This window comes from Mauremys reevesii, linkage group 3 (assembly GCF_016161935.1).
Source record: "Mauremys reevesii isolate NIE-2019 linkage group 3, ASM1616193v1, whole genome shotgun sequence".
Taxonomy (NCBI): Eukaryota; Metazoa; Chordata; order Testudines; family Geoemydidae; genus Mauremys; species Mauremys reevesii.
The window spans coordinates 55116249-55140033 of record NC_052625.1 but is presented as its reverse complement, the minus strand read 5'-3'; the positions used below and the strand labels follow the sequence as shown (position 1 = coordinate 55140033).

General features: G+C 42.3%; 2 protein-coding genes across 4 annotated transcripts in view; both read left to right on the top strand.

Annotated features, from left to right (window-relative positions):
• PARP1 (poly(ADP-ribose) polymerase 1) overlaps positions 1 to 2924 on the top strand; it is a 54760-nt gene extending 51836 nt beyond the window's left edge. Inside the window, exons 22-23 of the mRNA XM_039532049.1 lie at positions 465 to 579; positions 2547 to 2924. Of these exons, the coding sequence (XP_039387983.1) occupies positions 465 to 579; positions 2547 to 2628 (197 nt within the window). The 3' untranslated portion in view covers positions 2629 to 2924. The remainder of the gene's footprint in view (positions 1 to 464; positions 580 to 2546) is intronic.
• A 10259-nt stretch (positions 2925 to 13183) lies between these two features.
• LIN9 (lin-9 DREAM MuvB core complex component) overlaps positions 13184 to 23785 on the top strand; it is a 69672-nt gene continuing 59070 nt past the window's right edge. For 2 of the 3 annotated variants that reach the window (XR_005597217.1, XM_039533025.1), the window contains exon 1: positions 13184 to 13262. Coding sequence is in view for 1 of the 3 variants with exons in the window: in XM_039533025.1 (XP_039388959.1) it covers positions 13184 to 13262 (79 nt within the window). In the remaining 2 variants the exon portion in view is untranslated. The remainder of the gene's footprint in view (positions 13263 to 23785) is intronic. The other variant, XM_039533026.1, reaches the window with a different exon arrangement.

The following is a 23785-nucleotide window of genomic DNA, read 5'->3' as shown; positions in this document are numbered from 1 at the left end:
TGGAGTTTTTATAGCTGGGGAAGAGATTTGCTCAGAAAGAAAAAGGTTGAGAATCCCTGGCTTATAGTACAAGTGAAGCTGTGCTGAAGCTGAAGTGCTTGATTTCCAGTGGACGTAAATGGGAACTGGATAAGATCCCTCTGAATTCAGTGCAAGCAGAAATGGGCTCTTAATGAGCATGGGTAATCTGGCAATTGTACACAGTTTCATTTGAAGAAATAAGAAAATTTAAACTTCATGCCAGAGAGACTGAACATACCATAGGATTCCCCAAATGTCTTTTATGACCAGCCATTGTGAGTAGGGGGATGGTGTTTGTAATGGTCTGTAAAGTATCATACACATCTATTGCACTATATAAATGACTGTAACACTGTCATTAGTGAGAATTTTTCTAATACTATGCGAACAAGATTTTGCCTACATTCCAGACTTATAATTAACACTGTCTTTCTCTTTCATAGGTTTGGGCAAAACTGCACCTGATCCTTCAGCCACTGTCACTCTAGATGGTGTAGATATTCCTTTAGGGAATGGGATTCCATCTGGAGTTAGCGACACCTGTCTTCTATATAATGAGTATCCTTTACTATCATTCCACTTTAACTGGAAAGCATTTCTCTGTATTAGAACATGCAGAATTATTAGCAAGCACCATTACAGTAGAGGGAGTTTACATACAGAAGCCTTTTCTTTTAGATATTTTATGGAGTGGTTAGTAAGCTACAATTTGCAGAGTCCCTCTAACAATTTTAGAATAATGTTTAAAGAAACTGTCATTATCAACCCTGCATAAAAAGAAATAGTACACATGGTGAGTAGTTATGTTACCTACAGTACTTTGCACTTCTGTAGCACTTTCAAAGCTCTTTGTAAACAATTTAAACTTCACAGCACTTGAGGGGGAGAATTAGGCTTTTACTATTTCTAGATGGATGGATAAACAGAGACCTAGAATTCATTTGTCCGCACTCATGGTATGTCAGTGATGGAACCAGGGATAGCACCTGTGTGTCTTGATTCCCAAATAGGTGATCTAACCACTAGATACACTTCCTCCCATCCTACTAAGCAAATAACTTTTTAAAGTAACAATCTCTAGACCTGTCAGGAACTCAGCTGACTGCTCTTGGGTGAATTGTTTCACCATAAAACTGCCTATCTTAAGAGCTGGCAGCAGGGAGCATATGGCAGCTGTGGCTTTTAATATCGCTCCTTAGTTCAGTTGACAACTTAGTTCAGTTGACTGAAATGGAGTCAACTAATGTGCTACTCATTCGGCTTGTCACTTTTAGTTTTAATCTACATCAGACTTAGTGAGAATTTGTTTAATCTAGTTTTAGGGCAGGTCTACACTACAGCCTAAGTCAATATAACTTACGTTGCTCAGGGGTGTGAAAAAGTGCACCCCTCTTCCCCCAGCAACACCAGTTTTGTATTGTCCATACCAGCGGGAGATACTCTTCTGCCAACGTAGCTTCCACTTCTCGACAAGGGTGAAGTAATTACACCAACAGGAGAGCACCTCCCATCGGCATAGCACGTCTTCACCAGACGTGTTGCGCTGTGGTGTAGACTTGCCCTTAGGAGTCATCCTCTTAGAAGTAGGTTTGTAGCATTAAAAGTTGAAAAAATGAACAGACAAGGTGAACTGCCTTATTTTTCTAATGAAACTTAGTAGCATAATAACTATGATGCAGGCAGTCTCAGTCCATTTCAGTAATGCCAACAATTGTACTGTTTTTCATTTTCAATCCCCCTGTGAGGCTAGCAAGTATTCTCTATTTTTATAGGTGGGGAACTGAGACAGGTTAAATGGCTTCACACTGGAAAATAGTAAGAGAGATATGATTAGTATTCAGGAATTCCTGATCCTTAGTCTCATGTTCAGACCACACCTTTTTCTTTGTCCCTGATATTTGGACTGAGCGTGTGACTTGGCGCCATGAGGTCCTGGCAGACAAGAATGGCATTGCATAAACATAATCTTCAGCAAACGTGGTCCCTGGACCAAGTCAGTCAGTTTGTCTCTTGAGATTCTCATCACACTTTCTTTAGTGCTGCTCCCGTCTGGTAACGCTGCCTATTCCTGATTTTGGATCAAAGCTCTGAAGTAAGCAGTTTACAGGATAGACTCTGATTCAAAGAGGGGAATATGGTTGTGTGGGGTCAGGAAATCAGGTGTGTCTAATTTTGGTGTTCAGTTCTGCTTTTCTGAGTTCATGATTCAGTTTAGGCTGCGGCTGATTTTCCTATAGTATGTGCAGAGTCTAGCACTTTTCCTTTTGTTTGTATTGTCAGAATTTTATAGAACACAGACTTCTATTTAACACATTGCAAATTAAAAAGGAAACAAAATGTGTTTGCGGGGGGAAATGTTCTAATACTTAAACAGAAATACAGGCATGTACCTTGAATTTGACATCATGAGCTTGCTTTTACATTCAGATCTGCATAGGACAAGACTCAAATACTGTTGAAGTCCAAGTTATGTTTATATTGTTATTTTATAGTAGCTGTTCCTTAACTCCCTGTTTCCTTCTCAGATATATTGTCTATGATGTTGCTCAGGTAAATCTGAAGTACCTGCTGAAACTGAAGTTCAACTATAAGACATCACTCTGGTGAACCCTATTTAGAAGCCCTGTTAACGAGTTATGATGTAGTTACATTCTAGTGCTGACTTCTGACGTGCTTATGCATTGACTTCCCTTATCAAGGTATCAAAGAGCTAAGATGCAGAAGAGGTTACTAAATCCAGATTTAGTAAATCACTTTAGTAAGAGGTTTTTATATAAATATGTGGCAGTACATGGAACTGAATTCTGATGAGAATGAATACCTGGTTTTGTTTTAAACCACTTCTTATTTTTGGGCTATCAAGTGTGTCTTTGAATTGACGATAGAACCCCCCCCCCCCACCCAAAAAAAAGAAGGGGATTTTAGCCAAATGGAGTTGGAGAGGAAAAGGAATTTATGAATGTTTACAAATAGATGCGATATTTAAAAATAAGTTGCCCACTTGTTTAAAATATCCTCTTCCAGTTTTGATTTTGAATAAATGTTAAACATGCATTTATTTTGAGGTAAAAATAAAAGCTAATTTCATACTAACAACTTTTATTTTTATGTTGCAAAATGATTGAATTGCTTTGTTAAATTGTTTCAATGTATTCTTTTGTAATGCTTTTAAACACACCATGTCTCTCTAAATATAAACACTGAACATTAAAACCTGTGGACACATCTCACAATCATGTTGGAATGAAAACTTGGACTGCCCATTGAGATTTTTTTCCCCATGAACAGTCAGTGGTGGTAGTAGTAAGCAGTTTCTGATTAAACCAAGGCCTAATGTGGCAACTGTCCATGGAAAGCACCAACACGTGTTGGTATGGTTTTTTCAGTGTTAGCCTCAACAAACCCCCTTAAATACCATTTTTTCATGTGATGTAGGGGGTGTGAAGGTCGTTCCTGTAGACTGGTGTTCTTCTGATCCACAAAACCAATGTGTTGCATGGGTACAGCAGGCTTCGCTTGCCCTGACCTAGGCTGAAATGCAAGTTCAGTCTCCATGGCCAATTTTGTCCTTGACCACTCTTGATAGACTGTCAATGGAAGGTGCCATTAGTTCTAAATATAGTAGTCTTTTGTGATGTGGGTATTTCTCTTGAATCCAGAGAGAGACCAACTCACTTCCCACAGACCACAAAACAACCTGGGATGATTTTTGACCATGGTGACTTCGTATTTAAATGTTCCTTACCTAATGTCCTGAGCTATCCATTTCTACATTGTTTTGATAGATGCAGTGTAAAACATGGAGTAAATAACTAATAACCCTGCTTCTGTGACTCATTCACAAACTACACATGTTGAGGGCTAAAAGACATACATTTTAAATGGGCTGAATCTCAACAAAGGAAAGTCCAAATTCAGGGCATCGTTCTAATATGTATATCATAATGCCTGCAGCCACAGTAATGAGAAAATGTTTGATTTTTAGAGTATGAACCAGATTTTTACATAATTAAGTTGGTGAGATTGCAATTAGTGTTCTAAGAACAGTGGCAGTTGCTAATGCAGCAAGCAAGGCAAACTATCAATTGCTGCCTCTGAATTACTGGGTTTCAGTGCACAATGGTTCTGAGTAGAATTTAAAATTGGATTGTCCACTGGGATTTTCAACTGCTTGCTGCTGGGAGATTTTTTTTTTTTCTGAAGTGTCCCAGTGGGTTTGTTGCATTCCAGTCATTAGATACTTGTACTTTCTAAAACGTGGGGTGTCCCACTGCCTTTGAAAGAGGAGTTTCAAGGCTGAAGGCTGCCTACATGGCTACTTCTGCTGCAGCTGGGAGTGAATGAATAAGGGGAATGAAGAACCAATAGAGGGAATATTGAGAGCTGCTGTTGCTCTGTGGGAAAGAAACGCCGAAGGAGCAGGTAAGTGACGTGACATAAGAGCCAATGGTACTGGAGGAGCAGAGTAGCTGGTACTGTAGGATTTTTTTTGAGAGAGAGAGAGAGGTGAGGAGAGTGGCCCCTGATTGGTTGCTCCTTTCAGAAAAGGAGGTGGCGGGGAACAGTGCAGGTACATGAGGAACTGGGAAGCCAAGACCTTCCTCTGGGTGTAGCAGCAGCCTCTTCCCCCTCCCAGGGTAAGAGGAGAATTGCAAAGAGTTAAGGGAATAGGGGGAAAACTGATTCATTGGGGGTGGGGAGAAGGGAGATTGACACAACACAGGAGTGTCCTTTAGTGTAAGTCTTTGTTGGAGATTTCATTGGACTGCAACCTGCTATTACAGACTGGAATTTGAGTTTAAAATTAATTCTCCAGAGCATTTCCTGTTTAATAATTGAAGACTTACAGCGTATCCCACTATCATAAGCTTGAACACAGTGTATTTTACATTGCAACTTCCTATAGGTCAAATCAAATGAACCGAACCCCTGAACATTGGTATGTTTCTGCTCTGAATAATTGGCTTTGTGGGGTTTCATGTTGACTGTCTTGACTCCATGCTAAAGTTGCTCAGTTCACAAGTTTAAAAAAAAAAAAAAGTCCTAAACCTTAGCCTTGCATACCCAACCTGGAATCTGAAAATTGTCATGATTTTTGGGCTCATATCACTATCAGTGATAAAACCTCTGTGCCTGATTCTCTCCAAGTTCCTTTTACTCCCAGAGCAATGTGAAGGGCCTTAATGTGGGTATACATGTAATTATATTGCCAGCGTGGCATAAGAGTGCCTTAGTGTAAGTGATCAGCAGCCCCTCTTTGATGGTGTGAACCAGAGTGAGTCACTTTCCTGTAACTGTATTGACTCTGCAGGATTAACGAGAGGAAAAACAGACCTATTTTGTCACTAAAATACCAGATAAGATTTGGAATACACCTCTACCCCAATATAACGCGACCTGATATAACACGAATTTGGATATAACATGGTAAAGCAGCGCTAGGGGGGAGGCGGGGCTGCGCACTCCGGCGGATCAAAGCAAGTTCGATATAACATGGTTTCACCTATAACACGGTAAGATTTTTTGGCTCCCGAGGACAGCGTTATATCGGGGTAGAGGTGTATATGCAGGGAACAGACTTGTTGAGTAAGTATATGACCATAATACTCTCAAAGAAGGAATTGTAGCGTTAAATAAGGTGGTTTTTCGGAGGGCTAAGGAGTTTAGATCAAAATAGGAATGATTCTAGTTTAAATGTGCTGGGAAGAAATTATGTAAGTGTTACCAAATGAAGAATTTTCTGAATTTGGAGAACTACAGCAGAAGCCATTTAAGAATGAATCTGGTATTTATTTGTATTATGGTAGTGCTAGGGGGCCCAGCTGAGATTGGTCATTGTACAATGCCTCGCTTAAACACATGGTAAGAGATAAGAGCATCTCTGCCTTTAAGAATTTATAATCTAAATGGACAAGGCAGAAAGGGAAATATTATGTCCCTTTTACAAATGGAAACTAGACTACAGAAGGTAAGTGACTTGCCCACATTCCCATGGGAAGTCTCCGGCTGAGATTGGACTAGAACCCAGCTCTCTTAAGTGCCAGGCTAATACCTTAACCACACATCCATCCTTCCCCTTTAAACCATGTTAGTACTAAAGCCTGTGAACAAAAAGTTTCTTTAAAAAAAAAAAAATCACTGTTCACATACATGAAAGGAAAAATACTTGTGAGACTAGGTGACCTCCAACTCTGGCTTGTTATATTTCTTTTCTACATCTTGCATCCCTTCGGCTATGTCTTTGACTATAAAGAATGATGTTTCCACTGTGATGAACATCTGGGTTCTCAAACTTCATTGCACCGTGACCCCCCTCCTGACAACAAAAATTACTATATGACCCCTGGAGGGGGGTGACTGAAGCCTGAGCCTACCCAAGCCCCACTGCCCCTGGTAACCCAATTAAAAGGGGGTTGTGACTCACTTTGGGGTTCTGACCCAAACTTTGAGAACCCCCTACATACATCTGGCCAGCAGCTAGCTTGGGTTTCTACCTTTGAACAAGTACCGGGCTACCTCCCAAAAAGTATTTCCATTTCATTCATACACTGGCATCTAGAAGACTGGTCACAGTGTGTGGCTAAAATAACATTGCTATGGCAATTTTCCTGCAGGCTGCTCTAATCTAAAAGCATGGAAAACCCATTTCACCCAGGCCTGACCCTGCAATGTGCCAATATCACTGAAATCTATGAAACACAGAGGTTACTCTGCTTTTTGCAGGATTGGCCCCGAAACATGTTTTTTGCATTAGAAGTTTTGGGCACAAAGTTCAATATTTCCACTGTTTTGGGAGTAAGAAAAGGGAAAGTTAGGTCTGCTCAGCTGTCTTCCCCACTCGTAAAATAACAAGATTAAAATATAAAAATTAAGCTCTAACTATAAAGACATGATTTGCTATTTTTGTCCTGAAGTTTTTTGTTTTGTTTTTTGTCTACCTTCATGCACTGTAGTAAAAAATTTACTGTCAGGCTATTTTTTTCTTGGCTTTATAAAGCATCTGTTACCATAGTTTCTAGGTGGCATAAGCATAACACCAACTAAGAGCTAGATTTCATACCCTGTGCTTATTTTAGTTGCTATTCTGAGTAGCAGAACTATGGTTAGACAGAACAATGCCATGCCACTTTGTGTCTCAATTGTGGAGAAAAAAGAGACCCTATGAAAACAAGAAGAAGCTAAAGTACAGAGACAGTGGTTCATCCTGATAATTTAGGAGGAGGGAATTCTACAGTGTGGGGCCTTCTACCAAGAAATCAGTGCTTACAGACAACTAGCTGCAATGTTCGTGTTAACTGCAGGTACTTGAGGGAGAGGCAATCAGAGATACTTGTCCCTAGTTCATTCAGAGCTTTTAAGATCAGAGTCCAACACCTTGAAGTACATCTGGAATTGGATCAGGTGCCACTAAAAAGTGTGGAGCACTGGTCTTATCTATCCCAATTTTGAGGGTAGGATGCTGAGTGATGAACTGGCTTCAGTTACTGTGTGGCCGTTACATTCATTTCCACTGAGAATGTGGTGCAGTGGTGCTAGAGGTGGCAAGCCTCTCCAGGAAAAGAGCATGGTCTGCTGGCTAGTCACAAATGAAACAAGGTATTTCTAGCCTCTGTTGAATGGCCCAGAACAGTGGTGAATACAGCAGGATAAAGAGCTTGCACTAGAATATCCATCAAGAGTGCTGTTACTGACCAGAGAGCATTCAGTTCCTGACATGAAGTATCATCCTCCTCCTATCATCACCTTCTTCCCAAGGGTAAGTGTTGAGCTAATTTTCTTCATCCCCTGGGAAATAGCATCATTTGCACTATATACAAAAGAGATACTTTGTAGAAACACTTTGGTAATAGTGAAATACAGTGATTTACATTATCTCAGTATCTTGCATAGTTGAAAAATAGGGGTGATGAGTGGGCTCTGGGGGACTTCAGGATGATGCTCAGGACATTAAGTTCAGTAACCTGTTATGACCCTTTAGAGCCTCTTAAAGGAACGAACAAAGCCAATTTAGAGAATCTCCATCTGTATAAGGTAGGTGGTCAGCAACATCTAATGATAGACTGGTAGGCTGCTAGTACTGTGGACATCTGTTTTTCAGTATAATGTGTATGTCAGTACAAATGGAGCCATTGCCATGCCATAAAGCTTGAATCTCAGATCTTCATTCAGGTTTTCCCCTTTCCTCTCCATGATCACACATGGTACCATTTGAGTGTAAGCTATTGGCATTTTTAAATGCTATAAAAGGACATGCACAATCAAATAAAATGAATAGTTCAGGCGTGGGGCCTAAGAACTGCGATCATCAGATGCCAGCAGAAACTGCACCTGACCTGATTGATAGTATTTTTCTGTATATGTAGCATTTTGTAGACAATACCATGTATACAAGAAATGAAAAGGCGTAAAATGCTTGAATGCACTGGTATAGTAGCTTTCTTGAAAGGCCAAAAGGTAAAAACTTGTTAATGCTGGAATCTAAATTATAAAATAGTTATTCTTTACTCTTGTGACATGCTGTGTAACAGGGATGTGTTTTACAAAATCTGTAACAGCAGCAACTGCAGCTGAAGGAATGGAACATTAAAGAAATGTTCAGCTGATTTGTAGCTTGTGATCTAATAACTTAAAGATGACCTGCAAAGGGGGATTTGGAAGCTCTGGAAGTGTCTTTTAAAAAGGGGTTTTAATCATACTTCCTTTTTTTAATATTATAAATTAAGGTCCTAACAACAGTTGCAGACCATTTGGCTGTGTCTATGGTAGACTTTTTCCCCTAAAATTTCCCTCCAGTCTAGCTCCAGTGGGGGCTGGCAACTGCTGGTGTCTTTGTCACCATGTTTTCTAATGCTGTGGGTCTAGATGACACACTGATATAAATACCGGTGGCTGCCAGTACCTCTCCTATGCTAGAGCTCTCACCATTACAGCTGAATGGAGGGGAAATTTTAGGCAAAATCTGTTATAGCAGTCTATGAAGATTAGTGAACTAGTCAAATATCTTAGGAGCCAAGAGATTGTTTTACAATTAAGGGGAAAGAATTTTTAATAGTTTTAAAATTTTCGGATTTTGCCTACTTAGCATTTGAAGAAAGTCTTTGTTAAAGACTCAATGTGACAGACTTAATAGAGGCCATCCCAGCAAGTCCTCCATCAAAACCAGAGTTGGCATGCTGATATTTCTAAGATGGCAAAGTGGGGGTGGGGACCCTTCTTTATAAAAGAGAGGAGCAAAAACAGATTACAGGTTACCTTTTAAAATGTCGATTGGCATGTGCAAGTCCGTGCCTTCATTTTAAAAGAAGAGATATGACACTTTTAGTTGCCTTGTAATTGTCTCCTAAGGGGGCTGGATGTTGTTCATAAACAAACATCATTTCCCCTACCTGCAATAGCAGGGAATATCATGCACAGGTGGCCAATCTGTGTGTGCCTTTACACTTAGTGCTAGCACCAATGTCTCTGTCAAACAAATTACTAGTGACTTTTTTCGACTCCTGGGAATACAGATTCCTACTTCCATGAAAAATTTTGCCAGAAGTCAAGCTAAATTTTTATATTGGAAACTGCCAAGTGAATGACTTCTTCACTTAAGGCGGGCTACCAGTTGCAACTTAGAATTATGTTTCAACTGAAGTTTTTTCAAGATATTTCATTGTCATTAATCAAACATCTTATCTGTGTGAAGCAGTCAGACAGACTGCCACAATTTCAGCTGTCAACTTTTGGGTACAAAATCTAAGCCCCCATAGCATCTTTCAAAGAAAATTAACAGTACCAAAAAAAGAAAAGAAAAGGAAATTGAAGAAAAGTAGCTAAGAGCATAACTTAGCCCACACAACCTAGGAAATCCTGCATTTAAATATACTGTTTATAGAATCCATTTTGCCTAAAAATTACATGTTTTACCAAACGGAACAATCTCATATTCCACACTTAATATAATAAGGAGGGGAAATGGTGAGGTATGGACAGTTTCAGCCTTAATTCTGAATTTCTTTGGTTCTAGGACAACATAAGGTATGTCTACACAGCTAGAAGCAGACCACTTGGCTTCAGAGTCTGCGCCTGAACGTTTACACAGCTATTTTTAACACTTGTGTGAGCCTGAGTCTGTAGACCCAGAGTCTGTGATTCACCACCACGGGCTGTCTCTCACTGCACAGACTAACCCACAGTCTAAAATCAAAGACTCTTGGTATCCTAAACAAGCAAACATCCATGCAGTGCTTGTCCTATACGTCTAGGCCTGCAGAGCTTTGTGAACCTAAACTCAACATCTAATAGTGAAAATATTCTTACAACAAATCAAAAGAAACTGAACAGTATTTTGAATCAAAATATTGCTTCTGTTTGACCACTGATTTCTATATTCTGCTCAAGGTGATTCGTTTGATGGAAAGTATTGTCCGCAGTAATAACCAGTGTAACTATAATGATCAGATGTTCTCTATTGATGATATATTTGATGAAAACACTTTATAAAACAATGCAGTTAAGCTAACCATCCCCATTTGTATCTCCAGCTGCAATCACTTTGTTTCATACTGTGCAATGTGGAATGCTTGTGTTGATACATCTCCATCTGGAAGATAAAGGGAAGAATGGCTGTTAAATAGCTCCCTTTTTAGATAAGCAATATTGTTTCTGAAATGTTAGATGGAGACTGGATGCTAAGTTTCAGACTATCATGTCTGTCCTGCTGTTTATTCTGCTCAACTAAACTGCATTTAAGCACACAGTTTGTTGGGAAAAAACCACCTATCTCCTTCCCAAAATACAGATCACAGTAGTTACTCTTACATACTGCAGAATTCTTCATAAGTTTAGCTATTTATGCCTCACATATAAAGGATCCAAATATGTGAAATTAGGCAAGCAGTATGAATCCACCTTTCTTTTTTGAGTGAAGTTCCCTACTGTATTCCACTGAGGGATATGCACATGCACCCGGAGCCAGAGCTTTTCGAAGCAGTATTGCTCGTCAGTCTGCGCATGCACCCTTGCACTGCCATGTGGTTTTGCCCAAGGTGATAAAGAGCAGGGCAGACAAGATCATGTCTCCAGTTCCTTCTCACCACCACATGGCCCGCGTCAGAGCTTCTGCTGGCCTCTTGCCCTTGGTGATGCATTTTCCAAACTTTATAGAAAAACTGCTTTTACTCTTGTTCATAGTTAAGATTTTGTTTTTACGGTAATTTTCTAGTTCCTAGAAGTTTTACAGGATTGATTTGGGATGCCGCTTTGGCAGTTTTGGGGCCAAACAATTCCCTCCCACCCACTCCCCTTCCAGCACCAGGATCTGGGTACTGGATTATGCCAAAGACGTCAGGATTCAAAGTCTGTGCTTCCTGCCCTTGCATGTTTCCCATCAGCAACAAGCTCCAGCACTGTACTGTTTAGGTGAAGCCCACGCTGCATCCAGGTGCAGTATCTGCCTCTTCTTCCCTGCTCCTACATGGGAAGGCCGAGGTCTTCGCCTCAAAAAGCACCTCATGGAGGTTACCATGGTGCTGCAATCAGATCCTGGCAGGGGAACACCCACCCTGTACATCAGCCTGAACAATCTCAGAGCACTCCCCCTACCATGGAGCCTCTGTCCAGCTCTGTTGGTACCAGTGCTATAGACCCCACAGTAAGTCTTCCTCCAAATCCAAGAAGAATGCAGCATCATCCATGATTTCTGGCCACGGAGGAGCAATGTATTCCAAGGCTTACAAGAGCAATAAGAGGCTGCTTATCTGTTCACTGGGTCCACCAGTCCTGGTTCTGGAACCATGTACCCGTCCTGCTTTAGCTCCACTGGCATCCTATGAATTGTTGGTCCAGAGACACATCCCTTTACCAGTCCTGGTCCCAGCCAGAGACTGGGTATCACTAACTTTGGGAAGACTCGGCAGTGCTCCCGGCCCTCACAAAACTGCCCTGGAAAGAGTGAGGTCTCAGTGTGTTCTGGTGCGCCCAGCTGCAGGGAGGGCCCCCTCTCCCACATTAGATCTACTATCTGTTGGCCATAGCCCTTTAATACATCCCCTTCTGACGGCTCCATCGGCACTACAGTTTATGCAGATTCCAGTTTTTCTGAGGCTGAGGATTCGGCTGTTTGACATGGTCTGCCACTTCCGTTCTGGAGACATGACTACCACCGGGTTCCGGTGGCACGGTGGCAGTTCCCTCTTATCTCAGCCAAGGAGCCACTGGTATCCAGTTCCTTGGACACTGACACAACGGGATCAACCAGCATGGCCATACTGGAGCTTATGGCCTCGCTGTTTTGGCACGGGAGGACTCTCCTGTTTCGCCACCCAATCCTTCGTTGAGTAGACACTTGGAATCGGGGATAGGCAGTGCCAAAAATGAGTCACAACCCCATTTCAACAGGGCCCCCATTCGACTTGCTGGGAGGCAGGACTGAAGCTGGAGCTCCACCCTCACTCAGGGTGGTGGGGCTTGGGATCTGGCTCTGCTCCCCCTGGGTCATGTAGCAATTTTGTTGTCAGATGGGGGTCACGGCGCAATTAAGTTTGAGAACCGCTGTACTAGATGGGCAATTAGACTAGCGCAGTAGGGCCACTTATCTTCTAAAAACTAAATTGATTCGACTGCCCTGCTGTGCCCGGTAGTAGCTGGGGACAGCGTCACTTGACAGCCTCATGTCAACGGGGCAAATAAGCTGGGGGGGGGGACACTTTGGACAGGAGGAACGGAGCCTTATTTGCAAAACTAGGGAATAAGTAGGAGGGATGCTCAGAACAGGACCGTGGCTCCTTAGCGATAACAGTATGAAAAGCGGCTCCCGTCCCCCTAAATTCAGGGTGCCCAGCTCCAAGGCAGCCTCCCTCTACAATAAAACAGCGTGGCTGGGGGGGACAGACCCTAGCAAAGTGTTGAGCGGGAAGGCGCAGAGAAGTCCTGTAGCAGAGCCCTGCAGCTGCAGTGACGCGCTCGGGCTGAGAGCGGTGCACCGCACGCTGCCTGCAAGCAGGAGACGCCGGGGCTGCCGTAGCCGGCTCCGCTGCTCCCCGAGCCCAACCCTCTTGTCTCGCCCGCGCGCCGCCTCGGCCGCTGCAGCAGCAGCCCCGCGGCGCGAGCGCTCCTCGCAGCTTTCGAGCAGCCCGGGCCGGCAGCGCCGCCTCGCGCACGGCCCAGACCCCTCCCCACAATGCACCGCGAGAGGCAGCCTTTGAAAAAGCGGCGCGGCTCGTTCAAGATGGCGGAGCTGGATCAGCTGCCCGACGAGAGTGAGTAGCGACCCGCGCCCGCTCCCCGCCCGGCCCGGCGGCCCCGGCCCCGCCCTGCGGGCACCGCCGCTCCGGGGCTTAGCCCGCCCCGGCCTGGCCGCCGCCCCCGGGCCGGGCCCGGCTGCTGCGCGGGGCCGGAGCCCGAGTCTCCTCCTCTTCCTCTGGAACCGGCCCGGCCCCCCCGGTCCCGCCACCCCCTGCCCCGTGCAGGCGGGAGAGGCCGCCCAGGGAGCGAGGCAGGGCGACCCCCGGGTTCCCGCCCCTCTCCTCCGGCGGGCGGGGCCCTGCACCCCGAGTTCGGGCGCAGCCTGACAGGCCGGGGCCACGGCCGCACCCGGGCCACGGACGGGCCGCACCCGGGCCAGGGCGCTGCCTGTCAACAGATAGGGACGCGCCGTGCAGCTGCGAGCGCCGATACTGCCCCTGGCCACGGGAAGCTGCTCCTGGACGGGGGTGCTCAGCGCCTGGGGCAGGAGCGCTGCACTGGGGGGATGGGACTCGGCCCAGGCAGAAGGGGGAGCACTTTGCACGGGGGGGGGGACACGAGTGCACTGCATTGAACGGCCCATTGCTGTGCCCTGTATCTTGGGAGGTACTAATAGTGCACTTGGGGAGTGGGTGACACAAGGAAGTGTACTGCCACTAGGGAGGCTTGTGAGTGGGACATAATGACATGCATATTGTACGGGGGGGGGCACTACAATGACCCAGGGAGATGGCGGGGGTCGGGGCGGATGGCAAAGAGACACATACACTAAACGGTGTCTGACAGAGGCACTGGAGAAATGGGGGTCATGGAGACATGTAAACTGCATCAGGGCCATGCCAAGAATGGGGATACATACATGCTGGACAGTGACACACACTGCATGTGGGGACAGATGCAAACTAAACATAGTAGATGGGGATATGAAGGCACACATGCTTACACTATATACAAAGACACAGACATGCACTGTATATGTGGATACAAATGAACATACAGAGAGGTTGATACATATGCTGTACGCTGTCTGAGACTTGCTGCATGTGAGGTAATACCACATAAGGTGTGTGAGGTAGTATCTCTTGTATTGGTAAGAAGAGCTCTGTTACTCTGAAGAAGAGCGCTTTGTTAGCCTGAAAGCCAGGGGCGACTCTAGGTATTTTGCCGCCCCAAGCAGGGCAGGCAGGCTGCCTTCGGCGGCTTGCCTGCGGGAGGTCCCTGGTCCCGCGGATTCAGCAGCACGCCTGTGGGAGGTCCGCCGAAGCCGTGGGACCAGCAGACCCTCCGCAGGCATGCCGCTGAAGGCAACCTGCCTGCCGCCCTCGCGGCGACCGGCAGAGCGCCCCCCGTGGCTTTCCGCCCCAGGCACGTGCTTGGCGTGCTGGTGCCTGGCGCCGCCCCTGCTGAAAGCTTGTCTCACCAACAAAGGTAAGCGATATTACCTCCCCCCATATTATGTCTCTATATCCTGGGACCAATGTGGTTACAACACCACTGCGTATACAGATTGTGGACAAACAAAACTACAGGTACAGACAAATAGAGATGTATGCTCATTCATAAGAGTTGTGCAAACTATATACATATAGATGTGCATACCATACATATCAGAGGGGTAGCCATGTTAGTCTGGATCTGTAAAAGCAGCAAAGAGTTCTGTGGCACCTCATAGACTAACAAACGTATTGGAGCATGGGCTTTCATGGGTGAATACCCACTTCATCGAATGCATCCAACGAAGTGCGTATTCACCCATGAAAGCTCATGCTCCAATACGTTTGTTAGTCTATAAGGTGCCACAGAACTCTTTGCTGTTTATACTATACATAGATATATAAATAGACACTGAAGAAAGGAAGCAGGAAGGCACAGAAAAATGGTAGGGCTAATTGAAATGGCACAAGAGTTTATTCTATAAAACATGTAAGTCTCTGCAAGATGTATCCATTAAAAAGGAGCATATGATACAGCATGCAATTGAAACTAGGAGGGCTATTTGAGAATTTGAAGCACAAATCAAAGATATAAACAAGAATTTCTTCAAGTATCTCAGAAGCAGAAAGGCAGTGGGAGGATAGAGATTGCAAAGAAGCATTTGGACAACAGGCTGACAGATTAAGTCGGTGTAGAGAAGTACGGGGAATGTACATCAGAAATAACCATTTGAACTACTTGTACACGCTAGTGGGTTCTAAATGAACTGTAACAATGCAAGGGATGATCCTAAATGGTTTCATTTAGAACAGCCTGATGAAAACTGATGCACAGTGATGCTCAACTAAATAAGCAAAAAATTAGATTGGATTAAAACAAGGACAGAGCAATGGTTTTCAACCTTTTCCCTATGGGAACCCTGTCTTACAACAGAAAAAGTTTGGGACCCTCATCCCAGTTAGCCAGAAGAAAAGGAAGGTGTTCATGACCTCCAGATTGAGAACCCATGGGATAGAAAACAATATAATACAACCGTAGAAATCTATGGCCTCACCTTCAATACATTGTTTTCCTATCTGACAAGATACAGCTTATGCAAGGTTACTACAGCCAGTCAGGACTGGAACCCCCGTCTCCAACATGGCAAACCTCAGTCATATCTACTATACCACATTGCCTTTCTGACTGACTGTTCCAACTTTGCTTATCCTATTTCTAAACAATATAAACCACACTCCTCTGCCAGCTGGTAATTACTCCAGTAACTGAAATATTAAAGTTGTGAGCTGAGGATCGGAAGGTCACAGCATTGAAATCCTGCTGCTCAACTGTGAGAGGATGGCGTGGTTGTGTATAATTCACACATTAAGAAGACCTCTTTAAAACTGATTTTGCACAGTAAATTAGAGTGTAAATTGCCAAAATGCACTTTTCACATTTCAGTCATGTCACACATTTTGTTTATTTAACCTAGGGGTAGTCAATAGGCGGACTGTGGGCCAAATCCAAACTGCCAGACACTTCTGAATGACCCAGAAATCTTTTTATATACTTATCATTGTTGGTTTTTTTTTATTATTTTTCTCTGGAGTGTGTGTGTGAGAGAGAGAAAGACACCTCCCGTTTGTATCTGATTCACATAGGGTAGAGCCTGTGACAGCTCCCAACTTGAAAGCATGGCTGTTTAGCACAAGCTGTAAAAACTCATGCCTTCAGCTCTGGAAATCTTTGGTTAATCTCTGGTGTCAGCCAAGGTGGTGGCTGTCACATATTGGTAGGTTTGAAGATGGAGAATTATGCTTTATAGTGTTAAGGTTGGGGGACTGAGGGGAGGAGGAAGCACAATAGGCAGACCTGCTGCTGCTGCAACTCCCAGATTTATCTAATTTCCACAAGTCCATGAGAGGCTGAAGTATGTTTCAAGAGGTAGGCAGTGGTACAAACTCCTTCATAGAGGTTCACTCCAGCTGTTTGGTTTTGTAGCCACTGCTAAATATGGTGGGTTGCTCTTAGCATACTTAACTTTTTTAACAAGCATAAAATGATTATAAGAGATACAGAACTTTCTAAGGCTCGTTACAGTTTCTCACACCCTTCAGAAGGGTCAACACAGTTACGAAGGGTTGTGCAGTGCAGTTTCTCCTCCTGATTCCCAGGCAGGTATAGTTCCCCTTCTCCCTGACCCTTGGGAGCTATCCACTGATGTGTGTTAATTATAAAAAAAAAAAAAAAACCTAGGAAACTAACACAAATAAAAACTGCTTTTGGTTTACAGTTAAGGTTGCATCAGTACACACACCATTCATCCAAAACCTTAAAAGTTTGAAAAGAAATTAAGGGATTCCTGTATTCCTTGCCACCCTTTATATTGCCTACAACACTGTCAATAACACATTTTAACACTTCATAATACTTTCACTTCCATCTCCAGCATAAACTGAAAAACAATATGTACCTCAACTTCATCAAACTTGCACACACCTTATTGGCAATGTGGTATATTGGTGTATATTTTATGTGACTAGTTTGGCACATCTGACTGTTGCACAATCCACATATTTGGCAAGTTAATATGCTTTATGTAAGAGCTTGGTATTATTAATAGTGCTGAGGTCACTGTTAAGGTTTTGGGTTAGAGTGGAAGTTTGAAGCTGGGATATGTATTGCTTTTCAGTATCTGTTGAAGATGGAAGTGAAAGCTTTATGGAGTGTTAGAATGTGTTATTGACAGAGTTGTAGGAAATATGAAGTTAGCAAGAAATGCAGGAGGCTTTTTTCTTAACTACTTCTTTCTGTGTTCTTTGGACTTTGTTGGCTGGGGTGTCACTTTAAGTGTTACTAAACATAGTTTTTGTTTGTGAATTAAGTATGAGACTGGAGGTGAAGAGACAGATGTTAAGAGTCCTGGTTCTGACACTGATTTTCTGTATAACTGGATATGTCACTTAACCTTTCTGAGCTTCAGATTCTCAGTCTGTAAAATGGAAGTACCAGTACCTACAAAATATTGTTGTAAATTGCTATAACAGTGCAAAGAATTACAGCAGTCAATGTCAGATAGGAGTAGAATATAAGACCCCCATGCTTTCCGTCTTCTGCATGGCCCACTAACCCAAGTGTATTTCAAGAACGTTACATTTTGTTAGCTTTTTTTCAGAATTTACAGTTGTGAATTTTCATATAAAATAGTTTGTAGTTAAACCCCTTGTTCTCTATGGCAAGATGGACCTAAATTCTACTTCATGATTACTGATTTTTGCATTAGATGAGAAATTGTGCAGCAGCTTCATTTTTTTTTTAATGGAAGTTTTTTAAATCAATTTAAATGTGGCATTGAATATAGCTGGTAACCCTGTTATTTATTTGATAAGTTCAATTTATTATACACTATCCTGACATTTTTCAGTTTTGAATATGCCAAAGATTTTTATCTCGACAGTGCCTAATTGCATTCTAGAATTTGTCAGGGGGCTGGGGTAACTGGGCAGGAAACATTTGGGACTCCAAACAGCTGGAGATATGTGGGTGGGAAGCAGTTTGAAATTGTAAGATGAACACACTAGGTGTATGCTTTTGCTAGAATTATCATAGGTGAAGTAGTTAAACTATTATCTTCAGGTTTCAGATTTAATATTCCATTGAAATTAACATAGGGAAACTCACACCGCTGATTCATGGGTTCAGACTGTCTGCAGACTCAGGAAGACAACAATGCAGCAATTTATACTCTTAATATTTTCAAGGCTTCACAGCTGGGAGAGCTAGAATCATTTTTTAAATGAAAACTGAGACTGTGGTGCACATTTCTGTGACAAAAGGTAGAGTCAATGGCAGATCCTATAGCTGAAGAATCACAGAATACAAAGGGCCCTGATTATATTTCCTTAAAGATTCTGATCTGTAGCAGTCAATATTTCAGGCATAGTAGTCAGTGGATTTGTATATTTAAGACTGCATTGTGCGCATAGTATGGCTGCTACCCAGGGAATTATTGTGCTAATTTTTCTAAATGAATGCATTTGTTTTCATTTTATATCCTGGTAATTTTGGAACTCTGAGATAAATGTTTGATTTTGAAGTTCTGAACGTGGCATCAATTTCTATCCTTTTGAGAAGTAAGTTTTAAAATAGCTGTATTCTTTAGTAAGATTGCTACACCTCTTGTCTTATGCTGCTAGTGCTAGTCAGTCTCATTTGTAAAATACTGTATACATATACTTGAGGCTGAGTGAATCGGGTGTTCTTTTATTACTGGGGTCCTTGAGCCAGTGTTACAGTCTCTTGGCTGAAAACTGTGGAAGTTCATGGGGAAAAAACAATTTTATGCTACCAGAAAGTATGAGGCATTGCTGCCAAGAGGACAAGTGCTACAAAAATAAATAAAATTTTACAATATTCAGCTTCTAAAATTGTGTAGTTTATTTAGGAAAATTTAAGACCATGTTGGGGTGTGGTTCCAAGTAGTTTTCTTTCAGTCCTTGTAAATATACATAGTAAACACTTTTTAGGAAGACACTTACAATCTCTTACATGCTAGTATTAATATGTTGATTAATTTGATTAAAATTTGATCTATGTAAATATTGATTATAATATGATTGGGAATGGTCCAGACTCTACATAAATATTTTTGTTTGATCCACCACACCTCTGTCAAATAATTTTAAAAGATACTATATTTGAAAAGCCTACGTAAAAGTTGTTTTAATGCACTTGCTTGCTCTTCGGATTTTGAGTAGCAGCCGCAAAGTAACAGGCTGTTCCTAGAGCTATGAATAGTTCTGATGGCATTTCTATAGTGTGATGCATAAGCAAGGAAGTTGTGTACTGTCATCTTCTGTTTTTTTTAACAATGAATGTATTACTTTTTAAGTATGGTGGTGTGACAGTCTTATTCATCCTCAATATAGGTACATTATCGATAGCAGCATTACATCATCCATGTTCCTCAGCCACTTCTGGGTGAGATCATAGTTCAGTTTCCAGGTCTATTCAGGCTTGGTATCTCTACTGAGGCTAGCCACAAGTGGTTATAATTAGTATTTACAGTGATGGTGGTTTGAAGAAATAGCCATCAGTAGTATATACCAGTAATAACTGAACTGATACCACCTAGCTACGTATTACTTTCCAGCCATCAAATTATAATAACTTTTGCCTCTGTCTACGGTACAAGCACAACCGTGTTTTTCTAACTCTTTCTTTGACCTGCTTATAACACACATGGTTGAGTTTTGTTCATGTACACTGCTTTTCACAAGACAACTGTATCAACCCTGTTTGCATGTGCATAGCTGCCACACTGCCTGTGTTCGTATCCATGCATTCTGGGAAAATCTGGGAGCTATCCCATCTTGAATCACTAGGGCATAGGACTTGGAGGACATCTAACAGAGTGACACCAACAGTACATAGAACAATGCACGTTGGTTTATCCTCCAGCGCAGAGAACAGGGAGAAAGGACAAGCCAAACTAGTTGCACTGATGTGACTAGGGGATCCTATCTCTGATGCGAGGAAAAAAGCATTCCCACTTAATTACAGGAAGAGATCCATCTGAGGCCACTGGCAGGAATGAAACTCTCAGAGTTAACCTGGTTACTCCTAGAGTATTACTATATTGTATGTGGACAAAAAACATCTAAAGCCAACCATGACATTGATTACAAACTTATTTGAAAGTTGTAATGTCACTGCTGGTCAGGGCTGGTTTCAAACAGGATAGCAACCTAGAGGGGAAAGGCTTTCCATCCTTCTGTCCCTCATCTGAATCCTATAGTCCCCCTTTTGGATTGTGCATGCATGTTATCTAGGTTTGTTAACAAGGAAGAACAAAAGCTGTAGATATTAAAAAGTTTATTTTCAAAGTCTCAGTTAGATATTACAAATGATAGAGAGTTTAAAACACTAGGAGGGCTCCTCCAAAACTATTTTTAAACAAGCACTCATCAGTATTTTTATTTTAAATGAACATGTAGGACCAGCTGTGAAAATGGCTTAATTTAAACTTCAAATACACTAGTTTGTTTCACATGGGTATAGGTAGAAAATTGTGTCAAAGCCTCTTCACTTTATGAACCTGCTTAGTTCAGTTTTAGGTCAAAAGGAGGAGGAGAAGGATAATCACTATCAAAACTGTACTTTTTGATTGGGGGAGAAGTAGTTTTAAGCAAGTCCTTTGTGTGCATCTTGGAATCTCAAATACCTACCCCACATTAGATCTGTCTTTCTTTGATAGAAGATGGTCCAGTTTCCTTCTGAGCCCATTAACGTTGCTCACAGATCATCTTCACTGTAAGCCTTCTTAAGTGATCTCCTGGGCTGAGAGCAAAAGAGTGGACCTACAATCTGAACCTTGGTGCTGCATGTGGTATCTGAGATCGCTAACTTCAGTACTAATGGACCTGCCCATGAGCCCCATCCTGAATATAGGAAGAGCCATGCTGGATCAGACTAATAGTCCATCTAATCTAGTATTCGGTCTCTGATAGTGTACCAACTATTTCAGAAGACGTTCAAAAAACTTCAAAGTGGCTATTAGGGAATAGTCCTCAGAGGAAATTTTTTTCTAACTTCCCTGTTAGTAGTTGGTAGGGTGAATAAAAACTGATGATTTAAAAACTAAAAAAAATTAAAAAGAAAAATGTATTTAATTTAAAGATATTTAAAATTAAATTTGAAATTATAATAATCTATGTTAAGGCCAAAAAAGTCAAACTGCTGTACTGATGGAAATCCCTGGCTAAGTATCTGTAATCAGAGTTTGTTGAAATGCAACCAGCTTTTGACAGCAGTAGCCTCTTCTGCAGATGAAGAGAGAATATTTTCTTTCTTTCATTTTATTCATCTAGTTCTGTTCTGTGATTTGTTGTTCAACGTTAAGATACCATTTGGGAGTTGAAAAAGACGGAAAACTTGTTTTCCTCTTCCAATCTATAAATAAAAGCTAAAGGCATGGCTATACTTGCAGATGTAGAGCACTTTGAGTTAAACCAGCCTTCATAGAGCGCAGTAGGGAAAGTGCTGCAATCTGTCCACACTGTCAGCTTCAAGCGCACTGGCGGGGCCACAATTGCTGCACTTGCAGCGGCATTGGGAGCGGTGCATTATGGGCAGCTACCCCAGCATGCAAGTGACTGCAATGTGCTTTTCAAATGGGGAGGTGGGGTGGAGTGTGACAGGGAGAGTGTTGTGTGTATGTGGGGGGGGAGAGAATGGGTTTTTGGGAGACTGAGAGCATGTCAGCATGCTGTCTTGTAAGTTCAGACAGCAGCAAACCCTCCTTCCCTCCCCCCTGCCTCTCTCGCTCACAGCATTCCACGCTAATGGTTGCTTTGTCTTGGCGCAGATAAGCAGCTGGCTGTCAGAAATGGAGTTTTCAAAGGGCATGTCATAAACAGATAGTTAAGGGTTAATGCCTCTTTTACTTGTAAAGGGTTAAGAAGTTCACCTAGCCTAGCTGACACCTGACCAGAGGAACCAATGGGGGAACAAGATGTTTCAAAAGGAAGGAGGTTTTTTTCCTTTGTTTAGTTTTCAGTTTCAGCCGGAGTGAAAAAGATCAAGGAACCAGCCTCTTATCAGAGTAGTAAGTTTTAGAAAGGAATAAATAAGTTTGTTTATTTCTTTGTAACCTGTCTTGTGCAATTAGAGGTAGAATCAAATTGGGTATTTGGGTATTTTCATTGGTGTACTAAGTTTTTGCCCAGGGGAACATCCTCTGTGTTTTGAATCTGTTGTCTGTGAGAGTAGCTGGTATGCTAATCTCTCCCAGAGGGTTTTCTTTTACCTTTCTTTTCTTTAATTAAAAGCCTTTTTCTTAATACTTGATTGATTTTTTCCTTGTTTTTAGATCCAAGGGGATTGGATCTGGATCCACCAGGAGTTGGTGGGAGAAAGGAGGGGGGATGGTTAATTTCTCCTTGTTTTAAGATCCAAGGGGTTTGGATCTGTGTTCACCAGGAAATTGGTGAGGTCTCTCAAGACTACCCAGGGAAGAAAAGTAGTGCTTGTGAGTGGTGGCAGTGATACCAGATCTAAGCTGGTAATTGAGCTTTGAGCTTCTCATGCAGGTCCCCCACATCTGTACCCTAAAGTTCAGAGTGGGGAAGGAACCTTGACAGGGCATATCCTCATTCCTGCTGCGACTCAAAACAAAGACAAGAGTGGCCACTTGACATAAGGGGATTATGGGACGTTTCCAGAGGCCGATCAGAGCTCAGTAATGCAACACCTCATTCACACTGGCGCCACGGCGCTCCAGTGGGGGCACAGCAAATGTTATTCCGCTTGCCGAGGTGGAGTACCAGCAGCACTGTAGCTGCGGAGTCAGAGCACTCTATATGCCTTGCCAGTGTGGACAGGTAGTGAGCTAGTGCGCCCGGGGCTCCTTAACTGCACTGTAACTCGCAAGTGTAGCCAAGCCCTAAATGTTGGATAGATTGAGATCTACTAGTTTTAAAATTGTGAAGAACATGGTGACCAGAAACAATCACTTCAATTCACTATTGTTTAATACATCAGTTAGTTTTAAATGTAAAACGTTTTGATAAACTTCCTTTTTTATGTATCCAGCATATTTAAGATAGTTTTATTTAACTAATGAAAAACAAATTTAAAATGCTTTTTTGTGCATTACTTGACTTGCAATTTTCATCCAAGAGTTTGACATTAATTTTTTATTTGTGATTTATCACCTAGTAAATAAGTACATAATAAAAAAAGTAAATTAAACCTCTGAATAAATGTTAAGATATATAATTACTTAAATAAATGTGTAGATATTGTGTAACCTCTTGGAGTATGAGCATTCATATCCACTACTGAAAAAATATTATATATGATGTATCTTCTCATCATCCACATTAATGCCTAATCCCTTTTGAAATCTTGCAAGCTCTTGGCCTCAGTGATTTCTTGTGTTAGTGAGTTCGAGAGGTGAATTATGCATCTTGATCTTTTTATAATTCACAGGCAAACTGTCAAAAAACAGGACAGGTACCCCCAAACTGGTATATGTTCTATAATTAGATTTCTCCAAACTAGTGACAAATGTGAACTCCTGGACCAATATACCAATCTTACTGTGGAGTCACAGACAGTC